The sequence below is a fragment of the Ammodytes marinus genome, assembly GCF_949987685.1.
Source record: "Ammodytes marinus genome assembly, chromosome: 4".
Classification (NCBI taxonomy): Eukaryota; Metazoa; Chordata; class Actinopteri; order Uranoscopiformes; family Ammodytidae; genus Ammodytes; species Ammodytes marinus.
In genome coordinates, this window is record NC_137233.1 from 33,354,458 (window position 1) to 33,380,550 (window position 26,093).

The 26,093-nt window shown below is 42.2% G+C and overlaps 2 protein-coding genes across 4 annotated transcripts in view; one reads left to right on the plus strand and one right to left on the minus strand.

Annotated features, from left to right (window-relative positions):
* LOC307249663 (band 4.1-like protein 1) overlaps positions 1-4,493 on the plus strand; it is a 107,257-nt gene extending 102,764 nt beyond the window's left edge. For all 3 annotated transcript variants that reach the window (XM_080026497.1, XM_080026498.1, XM_080026499.1), the window contains 2 exons: positions 1,393-1,509; positions 1,748-4,493. In XM_080026497.1, the coding sequence (XP_079882623.1) occupies positions 1,393-1,509; positions 1,748-1,753 (123 nt within the window). In that variant the 3' untranslated portion in view covers positions 1,754-4,493. The remainder of the gene's footprint in view (positions 1-1,392; positions 1,510-1,747) is intronic.
* Positions 4,494-8,391: 3,898 nt separating this feature from the next.
* cntn4 (contactin 4) overlaps positions 8,392-26,093 on the minus strand; it is a gene marked incomplete at its 5' end in the record, with an annotated part of 163,059 nt that continues 145,357 nt past the window's right edge. Inside the window, 11 exons of the mRNA XM_080026764.1 lie at positions 8,392-8,496; positions 9,241-9,409; positions 9,559-9,671; positions 10,196-10,382; positions 11,495-11,610; positions 11,924-12,158; positions 13,378-13,448; positions 14,467-14,616; positions 15,407-15,565; positions 16,206-16,326; positions 18,826-19,001. Coding sequence (XP_079882890.1) covers positions 8,405-8,496; positions 9,241-9,409; positions 9,559-9,671; positions 10,196-10,382; positions 11,495-11,610; positions 11,924-12,158; positions 13,378-13,448; positions 14,467-14,616; positions 15,407-15,565; positions 16,206-16,326; positions 18,826-19,001 — 1,589 coding nt within the window. The 3' untranslated portion in view covers positions 8,392-8,404. The remainder of the gene's footprint in view (positions 8,497-9,240; positions 9,410-9,558; positions 9,672-10,195; positions 10,383-11,494; positions 11,611-11,923; positions 12,159-13,377; positions 13,449-14,466; positions 14,617-15,406; positions 15,566-16,205; positions 16,327-18,825; positions 19,002-26,093) is intronic.

Sequence of the window (26,093 nt, forward strand, 5' to 3'; positions counted from 1 at the left end):
TATTTTTGTATTCTTTCTTAACTCTCGTCTTCAATCAACCAATCAGGTGTGGTGAAGGATGCTGTTAAGTGTTTATTTGCTTTCTAACTTGATTCACAGCACAGTTAATTATTTTTTTTTTTTTTACAACTGGATTATTTTGTTACCGAGAAGAGAGAAATGGTCAAATGGTTGTTATTTATTTATTTATTTATTCACTTTGCTTATATTGTTCTTTGTGTTCAAATCTGTTCAGGTTACTTGTTATTAAATGTTACATTAAAGCCACTACGAGGAACATGGCACGTTGGCGTCCCCTTTGGACAAAAGCGGTAGTATTTTTACGACGCCCGCTGTCGCAAAGCTGTTTTCTAGCTCGTGCCAGGCTTGCGAGTGTGAACTGAGAAGGGCGCAATATAGTGCATGTCCGGGTGTTGAAAGTGTGAGGACTCTTTTCGGCTCTGTGAGAGTGGTTTTGACACTGCATCAACTAATGCCAGTCAGTGCTACAGACACCTGATTGCAATGAGTTGATGCAGCAGCGTCACCTAACTACTCTCTCTCACGGAGCTGAAAGATTACGTGTCCTCACAGAAAGCGAATGAACGAGAGACAGCAGTTAGTATGGATCACGATGAGGTAATGTGTTTATGTTGTTGTAAATAATGACTATTTCAGATAATGGTTATCTGATGATGGTGAAGCAAAGCAAACTTTGTGTTAGTACCAACCGCTCATTCATTTAGGAGTAAACACTGCAGTCTAGTTTTTTGTATACACGTTGCTTGGCAAACGCCCTCGTCCCGCCCGTAGCCTATATCACTCTCCCTTTTAGCTTTTCTTCATTACATTCTCTTTTTTTTCTTTGATGGTTCAGCCCCGTTATCAGTCATTATGACGACAAATAACTGTCTCAAACAAAGCTCCCGCTCCCCTTCCCTCACCTGGAGGGATAGGCTTCTCAAATCGCGTTGCAGCGCCACACTGAAATCTGCGACCAATAGGATATGTGACCATAGAGCCTGCACGCGTGAACCGAAAATCGGACTGGGTGTGCGACCAGACCAATAGCAGTAATAAAAACTATATAAAAACGTATTTTTTTGCACTGATGGTCTCGTTTGCTGTTAAAGGTAATTTATGATTATCAGAGGAAACATGAGGCTGTTTAAAAGATATTTAAATGTTACTCGGAGCTGCTTTAAGTTACATTTTATTATACATTTTATTTAATAAAAATGCTTTTAAAATTTAAAAAAGTTGTTCTATGTATCGAATCGTGGGTCAAAAATGGTGATACAAATCGAATGGTGAATTGGTGTATCGTTACAGCCCTAGTCATAACGTACCATCAGGCACAGGCAGCTGATATGTGCAGTGTTTGAGCCATGCTTTGACTCTTGGCGTCCCCAGGCTCTGGCCATGGCCATCCAGGAGGCCAAACAGCAGCACCCCGACATGCTGGTGACAAAAGCAGTGGTGATCAGGGAAACCGAGTCTCCCACTGAGGAGCAGCAGCAGAATGCACAGGTATGAAACCTTTTAATGTTGCAGTGCAGGTTACTAGGACATGGAACAACTACTGAGAGTGACTTTCAATCATTCTACTTAGAATGTCTGCCTGTTTTTTTTGTGGGACATTGACAACTAAGAGAGACGCCAACAACTGCAAAGAGATGCAAAATGACCATAAGAAAACACAAACGTAGCCTGTATGTGTCTACGTTCTTTCCTGACAACATATCTGTGTGTTGTTGTCTCTTTGCAGTCCTGATGGGTCACGGTGGCTCCTGAGACAGGGGGATGGGAGAAGGGAGAGGAGCTGTGTGTCTCTCCTGCCCCGCCCTGAAGTACACCACCAACCTGGATATGAGGCCTCTCCACCCCGCCTGTGTACACACACCCACACCACAACAAACTGCTGCTGCTGGCCCTTTAGACAAACCAACTGTGACTCGGCCTCCGCCCCAAACCGGTCCACCCTATCCTGTCCTGACCCCTCCCTCCACCCCCTTATGGAACAAGTAACGTCTTCTACTGGACACCACTTGCTTGAACCAAGCGGTGCGACGCAAGATTGAAAGTGGTTGCCGGTCACAACTGTTGCTATTTTGAATTTACTTCTGAACCTTTACTTGCAAGTTATTTAACCTCTACACTTTGACTCATTTGAATTTACTGAACGTCATGAGTGATTTCTCAAACCCCTTTCCCTTTGCAAATTCCTTCCTTCTATTTTAAGGTCCCAAACATCTTGCCCTGTGCTACTGTACATATAATATTATGAGACGGATAAGGGTTGAGTTAAGGATGTGGACTGTGCTGTTTGGGGGTTGGGGAGGTTGGTGCCAAGTGGGCTATTAGTGGTAGCCTTTTTATCCCCCTGTGGTTCCCACTCTTGGCTGTGACTACCTTCAGTATAATCAACAGCTGTCTTATTAGCTTTTTACATTTTTATCTATAGAGGATCTAATTTATGTCCAGTGTTCGCTTGTTGAAGAAAATAAAATAATATCAGATGATAATAATCTGCATGATTCAATTACAAAATAGCAGAGGGAATGAAAAAAAAAACGAAAAAAAAAAAAAAAAACAATACACCGATATGTCCACATTTGAAATCCATATTAAGCTCTGAAGATGACGGGACCGACCACCAATGGAGAAACTACAAAAAGACACTGGGCTAATGAGTTGTGGACACACGGTGGTCTTCATGGCTGAAGAGGGACATATCTCCAACATACACACAACACTTAGCCCCGCTCACTCTTACTTTCTATTTTGGAGTCACCTCGCCTCGTCTACGTACGAAAGGAAATGCTGGTCACACATTTTTGGGCAAAGTTATAAGGATTTTTATGGAAATTTTAATATAAATAATGTTTTATCTAATACTTTTCAGACATGTGATATGTTTAATATTTTTTCTCATACTTGATTTTATTGACAGCGATGTTGAAACAGAGTTTATATGTTTTTTTTGTGTTTGTGGATTTTTTTCACTTTGCTTGATGATTTGTTTACCTGGATATCTGACCATATCACACACAATAGGCACACTGAAGATTTGAAAGGTAGTTGTGTGTGGGCCAGCTGGTGACTGGAAGTCTTTGTTTGACTCTTAAGCTTCTAAATGATGATGATGAAGTGAGAGAACCAATGTGAAACAAAACCAAGAGGACAGGCTTAAAGTGGCTAATGTGATATGTAGCCCTGGGGGAAACTTAGACAATGTCTAATCTGTCAAATCTGTGGATTTGTTACTATGAGCAACACCTTTCACATGACAACAGTCATTTGGTTGAATTATAGTATAGAAGCTTCACACTGCAACTTAGAAAAGTGATTAAGAAGAACATTAGATTTTCCAGTTTTGAAACACTTGTACACACACACACACACACACACACACACACACACACACACACACACACACACACACACACACACACACACTCACACACTCACACACAGCCTGACACGTTCACAACCACAAGATTGACATGGGTACTTTTTTATTGTTTTTTTTCGGATCAACTCTGAAGTTATGGTGTATGAGTTTGTAATTGTATTTATAGGCGTGGTGAATGTGAGGCCTGTGCTCTTCCTCCCCCGTCCCCCTTCCAGACAAAGCCCTCAAAGAGACTCAAAAATGTGACGCAATGTGAAGCGTATATCTCTCCTGGATGACCTTTAATAATACTATACTATGCATCACATATCACACTCAAGAATCCCTTCTGACGGAGCCTGACCCATGTTTCACCATCATCATCGTTAACTCTGTGCTAGTGTTAACCTGAAGCGGTGGAGTGCACTGCTTGTTGAGATTTGCAATAATTTGCATTATCCTTATGTCCTGTCCTAAAGGGAGAAAACTGTGAACTCTCATGCGTTACCAAAACCTATAACACTGAGCTCAGCAAAGGAGCGTTTAAAACACTTGTGACCATGGCTTTTGTCTTGTCCTCCCGCCCCCTCCCCCCCCCCCCCCTGACTTGAAAACTGTTGAACTGCTGTTCATATGTCATAAGGACAATTGAGAGATTCCCAAACTGATCATTTGTATATTCTATTTTGCTCTTGTTATATTAATTTTTTATTTTCTGGTCATACGACACTGGACTGTTGTGAAGGCACTTGTTCGCAGTTTTTTTTAAGCAGCAAAGAAATACTGTAAACTGTTATGGGGAGACAAATGGCCTGTCTTTTCTGTGTTGGACACACTACTGATAGAAGACAAACGACCATAAGAAAACAGAGAATTGGGAACTGTGGGCGAGATGGTGAATATCCATCCACTTTGTATAATCCCGTACAACATACACATCTTTATGCCAGAGACAATAACAAAAACAATCAGTACATTGACTCACTGGCACTACACAGTTAAAATAATAAAAATAATATACCGTTTGTTTAGAAGATAAGCTGAGGCTTACCAAATTGCCATGCTAACTAATGTAGAAACGGACAGGAGCAGATATATGTCTTTATAGGTTCAAGGGATGAGGCAGTGAGTATAATCCAGGGGGGGGGGGGAAATGCCCCATGAACGGGGGGGGGGGGGGGTTGCCTTGTGTTTGGAGTGGTGTTATGGGAGCATGGAGCCAACGTTATCAGTGCTCAAACTGAAAGTGCCGTTAATCACTATAGGCATATTATGTCTCCTCTCAGTCCAAGGTTCAGAGGAGCTGTCATGAAAGTGAATGACTGTCTTTGTAAGGAATGTGATTTTGGATGTAGTGACAATTAAGACTCTCAGAATCTGGGACTGCTAGTCCTCCGTGAGCTGAAAAAGCATTTATTGGCCCCATTGACATAAAAAAACAGCATAGTACAGATTATGGATATCATATTTTTTATTTATACCCACCCATGAAGAGCATCCAACTGCTCCCGTTTAGCCTCCACCTTCAGTTCTCAAGGCAGTGACATGTTTTGCTTTACATTCCCCCCTAGTGCTTGGTGGTGTGTATTTGCTGTACTTGCATTCAGTCTAAATGGAAAAACATACATGCATAAATAAATGTCTCAGTATGATTCAAACACTGTGTCTGAGTGTGAAAGTAGGGTGGAGGGATTTTGGTCAACTATGATACATGTAATCTTAATTATACAGCTTTCCGTATATTCACAATGCATCAAATGAATGGTCGTCTTTGGTAACATTGACAGATGAATGGATGGTACTGTTACTGTAGTAGTGGATCAAAAATAATATTACATTGTTTTGCACTGCCATCTTGTGGCCACATACAGCACATACCAGGTGCAGACAGACTCAGGTTATCTGTGTGCTATTATGCCATCTAGTGTCATTTCTGAAAGCAACAACTACTTCACTCAACACATTAAAGGACTGTATACACATTTAAAGAAGGTAGGTACCATGGATATTTGAGCATTTATCTGATCAAATAAATGATCAAGAATACACATAAGATCTACAATGTTTACTAAATAATATAGTCATAACACGTATTACTTGAAACTACACATTTGGAACAGAAAGTGTGTTACGAATCTGGGATGTGCAGTCTGAAACATGTCACCGAAGGGATAGTATTGTGTTGCATTATGGGAAATGCAGGATCCAAAGTTTTTTTAATGTAACTTTTAGATGTCTAGGACTCAATGTTGACCTTTTACCAGACAATTCTAAATCACAGTACACCTTTAATAAATGGTAAACATATGTCCCCTTCAGTGTTCAATCCAGAAAGTCGTTCAATTGAATTGTTTTCTGAACAAATGCCAAGGCCAGAGGAAGAGTGCTCCCATATGCCACATATACTGTAGGTCACATGTATAGACGGATGGACAAAAAATAGCTTGACACTGTTCTATAAATCAATAATCTTTATTAACACAGTATAAACACAAACAGCAACAGAGGAAAAGCCTCGTCATGTGGAGCGCCTATTGGACAGTTCCACCCAGAGGGGCTGACTGAGACACAAGCATAGACATGGGGCCGCTCAGGGTTCAGGTACACACAACAGTATACACAGACCTATCCAAGATGCGTGGACCTTGCGTGTTCCCTAAAGCCATTCGGTCGCTTTGCAGATGGACAAGAGAGAGAGAGAGAGAGAGAGAGAGAGAGGACAAAGCACAGTCATGCTGAGCAACACGTTAGCTACAGTATGAAACAGAGTTGTTACATAAAAACCAAGTAAATCATCTCTTTAGAAAGGTTTTTTTATATAAATGATTTGAAGTGTACAAAACAGTATATTACAGATTTTTCTTGATGCATGATTTCGGCGTTAAGACCCAGTAGTAGTAGCCTACGGGCACACGTTGCCCTTTCAAAGTACAAACTACTCAAACTGGATTACATACAGCTACATACAGACTGCACTGTGCCCTTACAGCACACACAGCGCCCCCACATGGCATCAAGAGACTATGGGGGGAAAGCAAAAGATCAGCAGCAGCAGCATTATCTTTTATTAAGAACACAAACTTATAGAAATTGCGCCCAGGCCGCTCATATGTTGCCAGTATCCCATGCGAAACAGCAGAATGCCATTTAAACTAATCAAGTCACCTCAGCATTTGCACAAAGGAACCTGCCCCCAACCCCACCTTCCCGATCCCCACCACCACATACACTATCTATGGACACAGCAGCATGTTAGCATCACCACGGCCGCTTCATAGTTCTAGCTATCTAATGTTTTTTTTTGATACACACATGATAAGTTAAGGCTCTTTAAAGGACCTGAGGATTTTGAACATATGATGAGGCACACATAAGGCAAAGAATAGCTCTATAGACAAAGGGCCAAACTGAAAGAGTGAGGAGCATGAGACAGCCACCAGGGGCCCTGGGTATAAGAAACCCATTTGGGGGAGAGAACGCTGCCGTTTCCTGGTAACAAGCTCAGTGAAAGTCAAGACCTACGTGTGGATGGATGGATGGCTTAAAGGACTCCATCGACATTCTGGGAGCTCTCGGTCACCTCCACCCGAGAAGACTAGCATACCAAAAAGTGGCACCGTAATGCCTTTAGCGTCCATATTTTTAAAGCTATAGAGCGTAACTTCTGCTGACCCCCTATGAGTCACTTCTGCTGACCCCCTATGAGTCACTGACATTCATTGATATGAAAAAAAGTTACGCAATGTGGCTTTAAAGTGGTGTGGTGCCATATTTACGGTAAAAGAGTTATTGGACTCTTTTACCGTATGATTTATCATTCCGTCTCTCCGTGCTGAGTGGCAAAAGCTATCCCTTCAGAGTGCAATTAAAGTTTAATTTCTTCTTATGCGCAAATTCTAGCAGTCAGCAGAGGCTAATGTGAGGCTCCAGTTAGCAAAACTAAGTGGGTATGTCTGCAGTGGATTGTCAGTGTTTTACTTAGCAACAAGCCGACATTGGACTACCCAGGATGTAGGCCTGTCCCTCTGCTGTCTCAAACAATGGGATACTTTTGTATGATTGATGACAGGACTAAAGTATGTATTTCATCCTCCATTCTTTCACAGTGAAGTGATACTGTGAAGGTTCAGCATAGGCAGGAGGAGTTATTAGGACGACTCATAACTCTATGTACATATGGTATGTAAGTATAAAGTATTGCATGAGGAGAGACTTGATCTTACAACATCCTAAACTATATACAGTAGAGTCAGTGCCACTTAGTATTATCTGATGTAGGACGAAAGCAGGAAGGGGTTTTATTCTAATAGGGTTATTCTCAAATGCTAAGACTTTACCGGTATGGTCAAGTGACGTCACCAATAGAGGACAAACAGCCAACATGTCGATGCAGTCCTTTGAAGTGAAAGTAATTGTAAAATATTGCCAGGGACAGAAATGCAGAGATGTGACACATACCAGTTAATAGTTCATTCAAACCACACAGAGGAAACACACTACTCTGGTCTGTTTAGACCAAACACATATCTGATTTGAGAAGACAAAAAAAATGTGTGCTGTCAAATCACATTCTTAGCCTTCGGACTGGACATTTTGACAATTTTAGTTTTCCCGTGCACTACATTTGCCCCTCGCTCCCAGTAAGCCCACATGACCAACAACAAATTGATTGAGATAAAACAACAACAACCTATAAAAGCTCAACAGGTCATACCAAAAAGATGCATAATAAGACATTTTTTTCTCTTTATTTATAGATTTTTTTTTTTATGAAAGCTGCTTTGGTAACAACATAGTCACGACATCGGTCAATCTCCCTTTTTAACTGAGGCTGGCTGCTTGAACGGGACTCCTTCCAATCATCTTCAGTGACTTGTTTTTTCTTACTTCAACCATCTTAACCGTCACTGGCCTCTTAATTCTAAATGAATGGATGTAGTTTACACCAGAGTGGGCTGTGTGTTTGTGTTCCGTGCCGCCCGAGCTGTCTTGCACATCAGATCAGATGCAACGTGTGCCGGGAGCTGTTTGTCATAAAGATGTCCGTGCTGTGAAAGACAGTGCTATTGTACTGAGAGCTGATAGAGTGGAGACCTTGGATGCTGAGCCGACTGCATTGGGGCCTGGGAAAAGTCATCGGAGAAAAAAAACAATGAGGCTGTTAGTGTGTTTGCTTTTTTTTAAATGCAACAAGGCTGTATCCAAAATATGTTATTTAAAAACTTTAGAAAATAATATGTGGTTAAAATAAAATTGAGATTTTAACTCTGGCTCTATCCAACAACTAGATTTTTTTTTTTGGAAAATGACCCAAATGTAGGCTACGCATAACTGGTTAAATATTGCCATATTTCCATATCTAATACAAGATTTAAGACAAACATGTAATACAAAAAGTAATTGTGTTAATGACAGTAAGTAACTGGCAAAGTTTCAACTGCAAAGAGATGCAAGTAAAAAAAAAACTCCCTATTCACCAATTTCTTTTTGCATTTCTTATGCTTTACTCAAAAGTGTATAGCCTCAATGGGCCATCTCTCCAATCTGCTTTTTTCTAGCCATTACCAGCTAAAAATATATTTCCCAAACAATGCTTTAACAAACTTCAGCAGCGGAATTTGACGTTTCTAAACAAAGTATTCCGAAATATATCGCTCAACTGTATCACGTATAGTGCTTGCGTTATGGTGTCAGGTTATCACACAACGTCTCATGTAAGCACATTATTCCCCCCCCCCCAACCTCTCTGTCCCTTTGGAGATGCTGATAGCTAATCTGTAGTGGCAAAGGCATCAGCAGCAGCAGCAGCCTGAGTTACTCTGCTGAGCCCACAAGGGAGGGCACTCACTAACCAGCTCTGCACTGACCTGCTATCCTGGGGATGGTGATCTGCTTGCTACTGCTGCCTTCCCCTCCCTCCCCGAAAGGCTTGATCTGGATGATATAGTCCTGGTCTATGGGCAGGGCCAGCTCCACAGACGTGGTGTTAGTCTCCATCACGTCGGGGCGGCCGTGTCGACTCTTCTTGTACAGCACCTGAAGGACGAAGGGCGCATCCAAAGTCAGGGCAAGCGAAGCCATGGCAACAAGGACAGTATGTGTGTGTGTGTGTGTGTGTGTGTGTGTGTGTGTGTGTGTGTGTGTGTGTGTGTGTGTGTGTGTGTGTGTGTGGAGGGGGTGCTTACTTTGTAACCAGTGACCTCTGACTCATTCTCCAGTGCTTTGACCTGCTCCCAGTTCAATATAATCTTGGAGTTGGATGTGTTCCACATGACTTTACCCGGTGGCTGACTGGGTGCTGAGAACGGAGAAAAGAAAAAAGCACCTTAATCACCTCACACAAAAGCTGAGCAGATGGGAGAGATTGACTGGTGAACTCAGAGGTGTACAGAGTAACAGAGTAACCCTTCTTCAGTGAGACTAGAGGTACCTGAGTAGAACAATTACACCATTACAAGTTACCAGTTACCTATTAGATTGGCCAACAGTGTTGTGATTACTCAGAGTTCCTCATGGGGGCAACATAAGTTACGCACTTTAGCTTTAAGTATCAAGAGTATTTAGCTATTGGCCCAAAGGTGGAGTCAGCGACTTTGGAGAATGATGGTTTTTCTTTTTTGTCAAAGTCAGTGAATATCTCCTCGCAACGCTGTGTGTGTGGGCTAAACATAAACCCTGTGTTAATGCACAGCCTATGCTCTGTAAACAGACATTTTGTTAGCTACGTAGCCACGGTAGCTAGCAAGATGACAATTTTAAAAATACCAACTTAAAGTACAGTAATTGGGTAAGCCGGTCATTCTGATACGATCTGATACTTACGTGGCTTTTTGGTGGTAACGTTGACAGTGTTGCTGGCGGGCCCTGTTCCCGCCGTGTTATACGCCCTCACTGAGATGTAATACGTGGTGCTGCCGTTTAACCCCCGGATGATAGTAGACGTTTGATTTCCAACAGTCTTTTGCACGCTGGCTGTGTCTTCCTTTTCACTTCTACTCCAGTACCTCAACTTGAAAAGCAACAAGGCAGAACCACACACACACACACACACACACACACACACACACACACACGCACGCACGTATGCACGCACGCACACACAGACACACACACACACACACACACACACACACACACACACACACACACACACACACACACACACACACCGTGAACGAGACAGACACCTTAAAAGCTTTCTGTTACACCCTGTCAATGAAGTGCAAACTGGAAACGGAGAGATGTGAACTCAACTGGATGGAGGATGTGAACTGGTCTGAAAACAAGCTTTAGCCCTATGTCATCTTTTGCCCACCGTGGTGAGCTGCTATGTGCCTTGCTTGTGCTTATCTGACATGTGTCAGGGTGTAGTAATGTTGTGAAGATTGAGGTCAAATATGCAACAAAGACAGAGAAAAAAAAATAAAATCCTCCAAACTCCCTTGCCATCGACTTCCACTGATAACAGATTTCCTTTGTCACTTGGCGAGTCGGGGCCTGAAATAGCTGGCACACTCCACAGCACAAATATAATGTGTCTTTCCTCACAGGGACACTTTGTTCAGGCCCCTACTCCTCTGTTGACTTTGAGTGGTCAACAATGAATAATTCTGTCACTTTTTAATGCAATCCGCCTTTTGTTCCCATCCTAGAATTTTCAATAAAGAGCCAAATTAAAATGACAAGAACTTAGTGAGCGCAAAGCCACTGTCTCAAACACTGCTTTGTTGTGTGTGGATTAGGAGCTAAACGTTCTATCCCTTGGAGTATTGCATCAGTACGCTAATCAGGGCGGTTACAGTACTTAGGTAAACAACTAGAGAAACACAACTAAACCCACAGGCTGGACCATTATGTATGCAGCAAGCTATTATCTCCCATGCCCAAGGTGCAGGAGCCTGAAGCACTCATCAATATTAAAAGAGAACAAGATTCAACAGCATTAGTTGGCATGTGCTTTGTGCACACGCACACACACACACGCACACACACACACACACAGCACACACACACACGCACACGCACACGCACACACACACACACACACACAGCACACACAGCACACACACACACAGCACACACACACAGACACAGACAGGAGATGATGTGAGTATAGCTCACCTCGTAGCCTAGCACTCTTTTCTTGCTGGTGTTCCAGGGCAGAGCTTTCCACAAGACTTCAATCTGGGATGCAGAGAGGCTGTTGGCGCGGACCCTGGTGGGCGCCCGTCCAGGCTCTGGAGTTAATGCAGAAAGACTCTGAGTGACTTTAGAAGTAGCGCTGTAGCACTGAGCTTTGATGACCCCCTCAAAGTGGGCAACATCAAAACACTTTCAAAGCTATACGTCTTTCATCCCAACAACAGAGAGGGAGAGAGAAGTATGGGCAAGACGTCTGCAAGTGCTGATAGAGGAAAAACTGTCTGCGAGATCACTTGCTGCCACTGTTTAGAGGCGGAATGGATAGTGGTGTACTCGTGCATTAATGGTGGCTGAGCGGGTTAAGAGCTACCCCAAAACATACTGTGTGTGACAATTGATCAGACGCACCTTCCTCAGCAGAGTTGATTGTGGTGACGGGTCCAAACGGCCCTTCGCCCTCATTGTTGTAAACCCCAACCTTCACGTGGAAAGGGGAGAAGGGCTGGATGCTGTCGTTCTTAAAGACGTATCTGGAGGTCTCCGGGGAGGGGACGGCGGCCTGCATCCACCCTGTGGCACCGTGCGGGCGGAAGGCCACCACGTAGCCAAACCCCGCTCCATTCTGCAGCTCCTCTGGAACCGGCTGCAGGAACAAAAAAAGAACATTTGAGTTGCTTTTCATCAAGTCATAGTAATATTTTGATACATCATTGAGTTAATGGGTTCACTTTGTAATGCATTCCATTTCACACTACAGTGCACTAAACATGATGTGAAACCAGCAGCTGCTAAAGGCTCAGTCTGTGGTCTAGATATATCTCAATTCTGGACCAGAATGGATTACAATGAGAATCATAATGACTTTGGTGAGTCATAGTAAATACTTTTTATAGAGTATTCTTTTGGAAGGTTTTAATTTCTCAAATGATTTCAAGACAGTGGATCATGTTATATTGCTTATGAAGTAATTACGTTGTAGCTTTTTTATTTTTTTATTAATTGGTTTAGTTCAGGGACATTGCTCACTAATCAACATTCAAAATGTGAGTTAGCCAGAGTTAGCCTAAGTTAGCCTACTGTCCCCTGCCAGCTATTTAAAAGGCAACCTACAATGACATGTGGGTACTAGGGTTTGATTTAGGGACCCCTATATTTCTTTATGTATACTACTGATTTGATTCCATGTTAGCTAAGTTTTCTTTCACAAACATTTCCACCACTTATTTCTTAAACAAAATGTCAATCTTTGTATGTAAACAAGTCAATGTCAAGGCCCCTTCTCGCTGCCGCTTCCCTTTGAGACAACAATTACATATTCAGCCTCCACTTATGCACTTAACTTGTTCCCTCAAGTTAAAATTAAAAAATGGTTCACCACCTCCCCCGCTTTTATGTCAAAAGGGAAAATGCCTCGGGTAGTTTGAAAAGCTGAGGCAAAATAGCGGCTTTGTTAAGCACGAGTTAGGTTTGAACTCTTCCATATTGAAACATCAACACTGGTTCTGGTGAAACGTTCCGCGGCAGGGGGTGGATGATTTTGAGCAGCACTGAATGAATAAAAGCTTTTTTTGTTGCAGCTGGATAGATTATGCGGAGGGCTTTGTGTGAAAGCAAGGGAGAGAGAGAAAGGGAAAACAAACTTGGAAAGAATCATTCGGCTTAATTATCTTATTGAAACCTCAAAAGCATTTTTCCTCTCCCCCTTGGGTGACAGCAGCAGTTATTGCCTTTTGTGTTCTTAAAAAATGAAATGCCATACATTAAGTCGTTCAGCCGTTATTAATGGAACAAGAGGTGCAGGAAACAATGACTGTGGCTGCATTCCTCCATGGGTGAGGGGGTCCTGAGCGATGCTTGCTTACCTCCCATGTGATGACTAATTCAGAGCGACTGCCACCGCCCCCGCTCACATTAGCTGGTGTGACCTTCGGAGCTGGAAGGAAGAAGACAGATAGCTTAGCCCCCGTCAACTCCACACACAACGCTAAGAAAAAGCACATGTGTTCACGCTCCACGTTTTCTACTCCTGAATGGCAGAGAGAGGTATATAACCTTTTGACACATTTAATCGTCAACATCCAGAGATCCTGTAAAGACACCAGCAAAGCTCTCTGTGTGTCTGTGTCTGTGTTGTGTTTGTAGACATGACCAGCCTGTGATGTTGGTTATCTTAAACCAAAAGATACCTTAAAGGAATAAAACACACAAAGGATCTAACCTTGGTGGATCCAGCTCACTCTAGGTAGATTGTTGACTACTGCTTTTTAGCGACGGTGAATGTTATTTACGTAAGGTGTGATATTAAAGGTCACCTATTGTGCAAAAATGACCTTTTTCCTGGTTTTCAAACTTTAAAAATGGTTGTGGGTATGTCTGGAGACAAGTATGAGAAAGAACCCAATCTCTTTTTCTCTACCTCCACCTTTCTAAAAACCTGGGTTCAAAAAACCACAGTCAGAAGTGTCTCCCCTTATGATGTAATAAGGGGAGAAGCCACGCCTCCTCATTACCAAACTAACTTAGCACTACCTCCACCTGTGACAAGCACACCCCTAGATTTCCCTGGAAGTTAGATTCAGTGTCATCCATTCCCAGATACCCCTGGCTAAACTGGGAGTCCAGGAGCTGGATTCAGGGCCAATCAGAGCACACAGGGCTTTTTAGAAGGCGTGGCTTAAAAATTTAGCGCTTCAGGCATAGGCTGAAAAGAGGAGATTCAGCAATGGCAGCAGTACAACAGTATATAAAGGTTTATACAATACACCATGAACACACTTACTAGTAGAAACACAAATTACAAGTTTGAACCTAAAGATGAGTTGCTCAGAGTTAGATGAGATCCTGTTCTTATAAAGAAATGAACTCAATGGCATGTGTGCAGGAAGAAAAGAACAAACAGACATTTTCAAAGATGACATGAATATAGTGTTTGCTGCCCATGCGATACATACAGGTCCCCTTTGTCCTTGCTTGTTTGGATGGCTTGCTGGGCTCGCCGGTCCCAATGGTGTTGCCAGCCAGGACTCGAAACTCATACTCCACCCAAGGGCTCAGGTCTATTACTGTAGCTGTCAGCCGTTGGCCACCCACCACCTCAGGAACTGGCATAAAAACAAGCAATATATTAAAAAAAATTGTGTTTTCTACATGTGTGTGTGTGTGTGTGTGTGTGTGTGTGTGTGTGTGTGTGTGTGTGTGTGTGTGTGTGTGTGTGTGTGTGTGTGTGTGTGTGTACTGTATGTGTGTGTGTGTGCGTGTTTGTGTATTGTTTGGTTTATATAGCATCAAAATCCCCTGTGATGCACCAAAATAAAGAAAGGCTGTGATGATTCCACCAGAAATGATAAAAAGTCAATTCCCCTGTTGAAAGAGGAGCTGTGTCTTCCTTCAAGGTCATCATGTTGTTCTGTGTCAAATATATGGTCCTGGTGTGGTAAATCAATGGAGGGCCGGTAAAGCTATCCTGAATCAAAGTGTCCTTAATTCACGAAAATATCAATAGACCATGGTTTACAGTGGAGGATAAATGCACATCAGACCAGTTACGTGTGAATGCTACTGAATGCCCCACTTAGAGGATGTGGGGGAAAATAAAATACAGCGGTGCTATCATTTAACTACACTATCAAATTACAGCCTCCAGGCAAACAGTCTTCACCGTAAGGACGCGATCCATGTTCCCTTTTCTTAAGATTCCCAGGAGGCCGATATATTGTTGGTCAATTGCATGGCATTTTGGTGCCAGGGATAAAAAATACATCTCCTATCTTTACACACACGCGCACACACACACACACAAACACAGGCAAGGCTAGAATAAAGAGCGAGCGCCCCCCCTTCTCCATGTGATTTTGAGGAGGCTATATATACGGCTGGTTGGAGAGAGCTTACCTGTGGTGACAGCCTGCCACCCGAGGGAAAATGGTGTCCTGGCCTGGATGGCGTGTGCCGTAATTGGACTGTGATTATCAGGACCAGGCCTCCAGGACAGAGAAGCTGTGGTGTCGCTGATTTCTTCTACATTGATGCTGGTGGGGGGCCCCGGGGGACCTGATAGATGGCACATAGGAAGAGGAGAGAGAGAGAGAGAGAGAGATAGAGGGATAGACAGGGGGAAAGGGGGGAGAGGAGGAGGGCAGGGGAGGTAATGTAAATCAGGGAGAGATGGAAAGACGCTAGAGAGAGCGGTGGTGGTGGTTTCTTAGCACCTGCGGCTAGCGAAGTGCAGTCATTTCAGTGTGAAACCTGTGGGAGCTATTTGCTCTAATTAGACAATCATTTTCCTTTAAAACTTGAAGAGAGAAAACTTTTCTAAGTTGCCTCTCTTTTTTCATTCTCTCCGTTCATGTCTTCATCAGCGAAACAACCTGTCAGTCAACATTAATACGTCAACTCTTCCGTAGCAGATTCATGAGCCAATTTTTTTGTATGAACAATTTTTTTTCAGAAATTTTGGAACTGTATCAACAACTTAGTAATCAAAAATGTGTACAGGTGTTAAAAAAGTCATAAATCAGACAATTGACAACTAATGTACACATCCTACTGTAATTGCCTTGAGAATAGGGCTACACATGATTATGGAAAGTTCAAAATGATTTGAGTGTGTGTTTTAGAAGTTGAGATTTCTGGTTCAGAGTATTAAAAGACATGTTTAGAGAGTGAACGTTGGTTGGCATGTGTGTCTTACCTCGGACCACCAAGTCAATGGCAATGGAGATGCTGTCAACCTTGGTCTGCACGGCGCACGTGTACTTCCCCGCGTGCCTCAGCTGGATGTTACGAATCATAATGTCTCCTGCCGAATGCTGCTGTCAGTCACACACGCGCAGTCACATGCACACACACACACACAAACACAGAGTTCTATAAAGCAACATGGCGTGCCTCCAGCTATTGTAATTCAAGAACAATAGTGACTTTTCAAGCCACATGGGAACCAAACCAGCTTAAAAGAAAGCTCATTTCCATGTATGTAGATCTTGGAAAAAATAACTCTATAATTCCACATCCTTCCATTTATCTAAAAGGCAGGAGCACACGCAGGAGCACACTTTAAGCTTTTATTCTATTCCTTCTAATAACAGATATGCACTTTCTCAACTAGCCGGATTCTGAATGTGATCTAAAGCAGTTTGGGCTATATAAGGAGCAGCCTAATGGCTCGTCTAAAAAGTTCTTAAGGGGAGCCCTTTTATTCCAATCTCGAAGTGCAATTCCCACCCCTATATTATGACTTGGTCATAGTACAGCAGAGTAGGTTCTGTGATAAAATGGGTATGGCTAAAGCTGTGGGGGCATAATGGCATTAAGGATTCTATGGAGTGGCTGGTGGGTTTAATCAATGTAAGTGTAGATGTAAAGCAATTTATTAGGGGGAATGAATCAATGAAAACAAAATAGCAAATTCACCTCAGTGTGCAGTGATGTTATTTTTTTCCCTCTCGACGCCTACAGCTTTTGGAGAAGCCTTGAATTTTATTTTTTATTTTTTTTGGGGGGGTGAGGGGGACACGCCCGCGTATCACATACTGAGATGTAAGCAGCGGAACCCTTTAGAGTATAGCGGCGTATGGTTGCAAAGGGGTGTGTATGTAAATTTCCATTTTAAAATAAACCACAGGCAGCACATTTTCTGTCCATAAATAATACACTTGATACAAACATTCCCCACTGCACTGCGGCAGGAATTTATTATGACCCTGCTAAGAGAAAAAGAGAAGCACCGTGCAACATTGATGTACCAATGAATCTCGGGCTTCACCCCTTTGACCTTTATTCAATGAAATCTCTGAAGGGGGCTGCGTGGGGAAATAAATCAATGTCTTTTTTTGTGCGGCAAAAAGGGCACAGTCGCACAAATACAATGAGCATTTTTTCTTTAACACATCACACCGTGGTTTGTTTCTTAATTATTCAGTGTGTATTTCAGGTCATCTGAAGAATAGCAGAGTTTATTCTATATGTGGGGGGTTAAACAAAAGACATTCTAAAAGTTCATGAGGACACACAACATCACAAAAGTAATGGTATGAAAAAAGCGCACTTTGCCAAGTAGGATGCTGTTAGCTCAGAGTGCAGAAGTAGACCTGGATTGTAATTACTGTCTTGTATTTTGTTCTAAATTTATTTGATTGTTTTACATTGTTTGTTTTTTTGTCATTTGTACATATATTTTGTGTGTGTGTGTGTGTGTGTGTGTGTGTGTGTGTGTGTGTGTGTGCGCTTATGTGCTCATCTGCTCATATGCTAGTGCGTAAGCATATGAGCAACACTAATATGTAAATGTATTTTGGGTGTGGTTTCTACATAAGCCTGTACAGGTTTCTGCCACACACACACACACACACACACACACACACACACACACACACACACACACACACACACACACACACACACACACACACACACACACACACACACACACACACACACACACACACACACACACACATGTATTTTTTCTTTTTTTCTACTACATATTTTTTATAGCGATTGTATGTGAAATAAATAAACTAAACTAAACTAATAAGGTGGTAGATAGTTTTGGACTTAAACAGGTTAGCAGGACACCGTTGTTTTAAGAGCAGATCAGTTTAAAGTTGCATTTAGAGCTTCTGTGTGGCAGCTGATAAAACAAGACTAATGGCTTACGAAGGAACATGCAACCCAATTACACTTGTAACATTTCAGAGGGTGAAACTAATCACACACTGTTGTGCAGAGCATATTTGCCTTTTTAGCCAATGGGTCATTCTTTTTACCCATAACTGATCCTGTATTGACAAAATGCATGTATCTTTTAATTGGTTTTAATTTGCTCCATTTTCTAAATAGTGAAACTGTCCATTTTCTGCAAAAGATGACTCACTTTAGGGCAACTTGATTTCTTATCCCCTGCCACATGCTGCATAGTTTTGAAGTTGGAGTCAGTTATTCCAGAGAATGCTTTGTGCTGAAAACAGTGAACATTTCCTCACGATCTGCTACCTGTACGTACTGTGTGTGCGCTGAAAATCAAAATCCAGTGTTAATACACAACATAGGCTCTGTAAACCGGCATGTTACTAGCAACGGTGGGGCCCCTTTGTCTACACAGCATACCAGTATAGATCCTAGGTTGTGTCAACAGCAGATTTATTTCCAGCGCGCGCACACACACGCACACACACACACACACACACACAAACACAACGGACAGTCAACGTGATTTTGACAACAAGCGTTCTCTGGAATTGCTGACTACACCTTTTAATTGTTCATTTCTGTAAAAATGAAAAGGTTCTGAAAACAGATCATGTACTTACGCCTCCCACTTTCTCAAAGAACCCTCCGTGGCTCCCGAAGTGGATGACCTGCTCGTTGAAGAACCAGGTGAACTTGAGCTCCAGAGAGGGGTCGTGGCTGACCTGACAAGGCAGCACCACACTCTCCCCCACCGTCACGTCCAGCGTGGCCGGCTGAGTGCTGATCAGGGTGGGCTCTGGAAAACACACACACACACACACACACACACACACACACACACACACACACACACACACACACACACACACACACACACATTGGTTCACACCACGCATTCAAGTTTGACCACACACACGCTTGTTCGGCTCCCTTGCCTTTTTTCCCCCAGGCATTATAATTCAAGCACTGTAAAATGGCTCTGCTAAAAAAGCCGAGCCCTTCCATCATCCTTATGGAGATGTCAGACTCAGTTAATAGAAGGATTTGTGGGAGAGCGCACACGGCAAACTAGGGCGCATGGCTACACAAATTGGTATTAGTCTAGGCCTGAGCTCGTCCCTGCATTCTGAAAAGCCTCTATGGGTGCGTTCCAATCCCCATCCCTGCTATTTAGTATGGTAGAAAAAGATTTAAGATGCGGCAATTTAAAAAAATACCGTGATGTCCTACTACGTCTGGTCGTGATTTTTTTTTGTGTGGGAACCAGCATGCTTTTTTTGGGTGAATCTGACCCACAATCCGCAGCACACCATCGATGGAGCCTGCGAGTGAAAACAACCAGCAATGCGTCGGATATGTACGCAAAAATGCAAGTTCAAGGCGCAATGTTATGGTGAGATTAACAAGTAAAAGTATTGCATGCAGTGTATGTCTACTGCATGCTAACTACATACTTGTTTATCATTTTCATTATTTTTCCAAAAAGGGGTGACCCTCATTCCCAATGCATTGAGTCATCCGCCTTAGTATAAAGAATAGTGAAGAGAAAGAGGCAGCTCTGCTTTGCCCCTCGATTGGCTAGAAATTCCCAAAACACAGACACTATAGGAACACAGTCAACAGCAGTGTGTGCATTTCTTCTATCTAGTAGTCACTGCTCACTTTTCAAGCCTTGCCAGTGCATTACAATGGCCTCACAAGGGAACAGGGCAAGCTTTCCTTATCTGCACCTGTGTGTGAGAGCAGGGGCGGAAGGAGGAATCCAGAAGGGAGCGTGAGAGAGGTACTATGAGAATGGAGAGGGCCTTTTGTTCTCCGAGTGTACGACACCTGTCTCCCTCTTGGGGGTGCTGTGATTGCTTTGTTGAGATTGCCACTCTTGAGCACACCGACTAAATTAACCATGGCAAATGATCCCTGGACGGACAGATAGATTCATGTGGAAAGTGCCAGCAGTGCAAGTCTTCATCCAGAGAGAATTCGATACCTTTCGTCTTATTGCCCCCCCCCCTCTCTCTCTTTCTCTCTCTCTCTCTCTCTCCCTCCAACACACACAGACACACACACACTAAACACACACACACACACAGACACACACACACACACACACACACACACACACACACACACACACACACACACACACACACACACTAAACACACATACAAACACACACACACAAACACACCACCACCATGTGCTCCCAATGTGATTTATCTAGTCGTTTTTCTGATATCCGGCCAGAATGCTATCAGCTGCTATTTTTTTATTTGTCACATACACACAACAGAAAGAGTGTCTGAGCGCCAGTCTTCTATTTGCTGGGGCTGAATAATGAGCGATGGCGGTTCACTAACAACGTTGTAGTAACACGCAGGGGGGTCCGTGTCTACTCTGTCTGCTCTCTTGCTAAAAGGCCTGTCAAAGCTCGTATAAGGGCAGGAAGGGACAAACATACTATAAACCTATCAAATAAATTGCCTCCCTTACATGAAGACTACTATATGGTGTGTACTGGTCGGGTAAAACTTACTGTATGTTGTATTTTATTTATTTTTGTATTATTCTTTTGTATTTTGAGGACAGTCATGCGCAGTATGTCACACCAACATGTCACTGCATGTTCTGTATGAGCCAGGGACAAATAAAGCCTTTGAATCTTGAATCTACTTCCCCCTAGGGATGTTACTGGGACAATGATGGAAGGAATACGTTTTCTTATTACCCTCCTCTGTCATCATTTGTGATAGATTATGGACGAGGCAAGGTTGGTTACACAGCCACACTCTGGGGCTCCTGGAGTATAATTTGATTGATTCCATATCTCGTATAATGCCTTGTTACCTACTGTCACTGTAAGCGAGGGGACGGTAACCCGCTCACTTAGAGGGGTCAATCGTATACAAGACAAGAGAGCGTGTTAGTGTGGTGAGACAGACTATAGGTGGCACCTTCAGGACGTGCTGCTCAGGTGGGTTAAAGCACTGAGTTGTTTAAGAGAGAAATAGATTGGTTTTAGGCTCTGTTCTTAAAGGTCCAGTAAGCGGAATGGTCAGTTTAGCTAACTTCCTGTCAGTTACTGCAGTTAGCAGTCCCCTCCCTCGTCCCCACGTCACCACATTAATGCACTGCGGTCTTCAAGCAGCAAGTTATCTAGCATCATCTCAGATCCATAAGTGTGATACAACTTGATTAAAACCATCAAAACAGACATTGGGAAGGATTTTTACCTGCTCCACCATTGTAGGCGCATACACATTAACCCATCTGTCGCTCTGCACCGGCAGTGAGACAGGTGCCTGTTTGTAGCGTTCTCTCTTCTGATTGGTTATCAGTAGAGGGATCCCCAAAAAGTTTATTTGCCGATTACATGTATGCAGAGTGAGTGACAGAGAGATCGGCTTTATGAAACGCGCACACTATACAGTATAAGTGATCACTGTATGAATAAAGAGTGATTTAACACTTATGTTAACATAAATTAATCGCTTACTTCACCTTTAAGATAGAGATAGATAGGTTTTGGCTTTGTTCTTAAATGTGGAAAAACAAAGTCAAAGGTATTCGCTCCACCGACACCAAGTGTGACCAGTGATTAACATGAATACTAAATGTCAAGAGAACCAAATAAGGAAGTATTTTCATGTCATTATTATTTGCATAAGGGTAAAGTGTTCAAAGTGGGGATTTCGCCAACAAGGAATCATCACTGGCGGACATTACATTCCCTCTGCTGTATGTCCAGGTTCTTAGCAGGTACAGGGGGGGGGGGGGGGGGGGGCGACACCAGTTTGTAAACGCTGCCATACTTAGAAATACAGAGAGTTTTGTGGAGCTTTATCAACGTTGTGTCAACTCATTTGGAGATGGCTTGAATGTAACACACATTCATTAATATGAAAAAGTTACGCACTATAGCTATAAAGTGATAGTTCAGTGTTTTTTGAAGAGTTGTTGTACAGGGTACATAGGCATAATTGGTGTGTTACCTTATGGAGATGGCTGTCAGCTCAGTCACTATAAGGAGTTTGGGGGATACTTAGCTGTAGCAGAAGTCAGCCTTGTACTGTCGCAGAGGGTGGCCAGAAGATTTTTTTTTCTCTGCATATAAATTGAATTGAATTGAATTGAAAATGTTTTTATTTCGAACAAGTAAATAATAAAAAATAAAAAAGCAATAATAAACAATAAAATAAGTGAAACAAGTGGACAGTTACAATAAAGTAATATTTACACACCATGAAAACCACAAATGAAAATAAACTGTTTTACACTTGCTTTACCTGTTCGAAAAGGGGTGAGAAGAAGAAAACTTATTTAATCTCACCCCTTATCCCTGATTTATATATCTATAATGACTATTGGCTTCCTTATTAGTGATATAATAATAATTGAAAAATAATAATACATATTAATATATATTAGTTTTCAATATGATACAATTTGTTACCAATTGCATATTTATCTAGCTAACGCTAAAGTGAGATTTTTTTTTATAGCATTTGGTTGCGGCCAGACAGCCCTTTATTTTTGTATCACTCGGCCTATCAACTCCTCGACTCTGAGCTACTGCAGATTATTCATTAAACACAAGCAAAAAAAAAATTAAGGGCTGTCTAGTGGCAAACTAAAGCTGTGGAAAAAAATCTCAGTTTGGCGTACAATTGACTGGATATTTAGGTTTTAGGATGGCATTTATACTATATATGTGGAGGAACAACCTTTTCTTCTGGACCTTAAAATGACTGTGCTGACCCCCATCTCCATAAGGCAACAGACTAACTACGCATACATACCCTATACATACCCACTTCAAAAATACTGAACTACCCTTTAATTAAGGTCAATAAAACATGATACCATTATTTTTTTCAACAGCTCTAGAATTTCTGAACTATGTCAGAATGATATACATCAGAGTGTCATGATTGTTAGGAAACACAGCCATTTATGTTGAGCAGGTAAAACAAAGCCACCTTGCAGCTAAGAAAAAGGTAGAGACTACCCCTACACTGTAACTGCAGGCGCTCATTTGCCCAGGAACACATAAACATAGTGCTACATTGCATGACATTTTTTAGATAAGAAAGGAGGTGTGGGAGACAAACCGATGACTTACTGACACTGGGACACAGTGGGAACACTCAGAGAAGCTGTATGTTGTAACATATGTTTGAGCAGAAAGAAAGAGAGGAAGAGAAAGAGAGCGAGAGAGCTTATGGTTATGGGAGGAATCCCCCCCCCCCTCCCACAGCTTTGAAAGCTGTAATGTATTCTAGTTGAGTGCATAGATATACATTATGGCTTTTCCAAACAAGGTGAGTGATGTGAGCTTGAATTATTCATAGCAGGAGGGCACCGAAGAGCCACGTGCCATGTGATCCGCGGGATTTCAGAAAGACACATTTACCGGTGCGAAGCCTCAACCTTCAACCCTCTAAGTTCTACAAACTGAGAATCCACACATGATCCGTATGGCATGAGGGTTTCAGGGAAAAATCCAAACAAATAGTTTAAGGTCAGAAGTCTTGTTTACTGAACAGGCTGTAGCTACAACATCTGATCAGGGAAACACTTTATTCACTGCCTTATATGTTGCTGAAAAAATCGTACAATCTCAGGTCATTTTTGAACAAAAGTGGTAACCGTGGTGGGGCCAAGAAAATCCTTCCAACCTCAATTTTCTCTCCCCCTCCCCTTTCTTTTTCAAATTGACAAGCCAAGAGAAGATCGCTTTCATCAGCACGGCGCACACTCCTCCCACACTGTTTTTTTTAATGCCTCGTATTTTTACCAAAGGACAAATCCAAGATCTCTCACAGGACACACTTTGACTACGGCAGCGTTACTCATAGCGGGGCAGGGTTCCCAATGTCTCTGAATTATTCCAGAAAAATAATAGGCTGCTAAACAGCTCACATAGGACACAGTTGAATTATCCTCTTAATTTTCCTCTCATAGTGCACCAGATTGATGAATTTACCTTTTGAAAGGTAAAAAAAAAATATTCCAGGGGGGTATTATATGAACACACCCATTTTGATTGATAATATGTCATTCATAAAAAAAAATTAACAAATATTTGAATAAAAAGTAGGATAATAATTTATTATTCAATAGCTTTGATGTTATGTGACCCAGTGTCTCCAAATTATTCCAGATAATAGTACACAGTCACACAACTCTTAATTTTCCTCCAAAAGTGCACCAGATTGATGCATTCTGGGTTAAAAGGTACCACATTTTCTTCCGGGGGAGCATGCCCCCGGACCCCCCTAAGGACTGGGTTCCCTCAGTTTCACAACATACTGTGGGAAACACTGGTTCAAGAATTACATATTAATAAGCAGGCGTGCTTATGTATGACTGGATTTATAGCTTTTGATACTTTGCGGCAAAAATGGCTCTCCTGCTGACTTTGTCCTGTCAGTGCGGCTCTCCTGAAAAAAATAGTGAATACCACTGGACTACGGTAAAACCCTGTGTACATCTCTCCAAAGATACATGCACAAATCGATATATACCTGAATACTGTACATTGGTATAGGCTGTGCATTGGCACATCTGTAGCAGCCTGCTGTTGATGGCTGACAGATGGCTGCTCATAATTTTTTTCTATATAGCTGTCAGGAGTTACACATCACATTTATATCACATAATTCCTGAAAGTCAACATGTGGCATAAGGAAAAGGCTACACTCAACACGTAAGTGGAACTTTATGTTTTGACCTACTACACAACAAGCCACGTTTGTGTCGCGTCAAGTGTTGTTGGATTTTTCACTCCACCTTTTAAAACAGTAGACACTTTTGCCAAACGACATGGCCAGACAAAAAGTCGTACAAACTACTTTTTTTTTTTTTTTTGATGGCCATAAGCGTCAATAGCTATGCTACTGGCTGTATGAGGCTAGCTAAATGCAATGGTAAAGCTAAAGATGACAAGATTTTCATATGCCATGGTTAAGCAGTTGTGGTGTTGAGACATTTCAATAAAAAAAAGATAGGTGAACCTCATGGTGGCGCTATAGGGGAAAAGTCAGGTGATCACCAAAGTCTTTAGAATCCATCCTCTGGGGGCAATATGTCTGTCTTATTTCTTATTATCTTTTTTTTTATTTAACAAGTGCAATGCAATGCTGTATCACGGTGTTAGAAAAGACTAATCGCCTTTAGGCTTAGCAGAAGCCCCCAGAGGGAACATAGTATGCACAAGTCTGCCCTTCACTCATCTGTACTGATTGGAGGCAACCATACTTGCAACATCTCATCTCCAGTGTTATCAAAATTCAGCTAGCACGTCTATAATCAAGTGCAATTAATCTGTTGCTATCCCCCCCAGTGTTGGAATAATGGGGACATTAACAGGGCTCATCTGTTGTGACTGCACCTTCGCTGTTTCCCTGGGTGGTTTATTCACATCGGGGAGATGCCAAATGCTTTTTGACAGGTATTTCTCAGAATTCATATCGCCAAAGTCAATTTGAATAAACTTACTGTCATCTCCCATAAGGGCTGCTCCCCTTGGCAACACAAATGTCTCCCCTACGCTAAACAGCTTTCCAATCCTCAATGAAATAGTGCATGTAAATTAGCCCCGTCCCATTTTCTAAACAATATCAATTGTGACAGAAAAGGCACAAGATCATATATATACAGGAACATTTCTACATCAGCAACTGAAAACGGCTTTTAAGTATGATGATGGAAAAGGAGACGAAGAGGCGAGAGAGAGGGTGTCAAATGAAACCCATAATTTCTTTTTCCAGGAGAATAATAAGTGGATGCCGTCTAGCTATGCTGCATAAGACATCAACACAGCTGTGCTTCCTCGCAGCTTGATTGGAAAATCATATATAGGCTGTCAACCCGCACCTACAGTGGGAG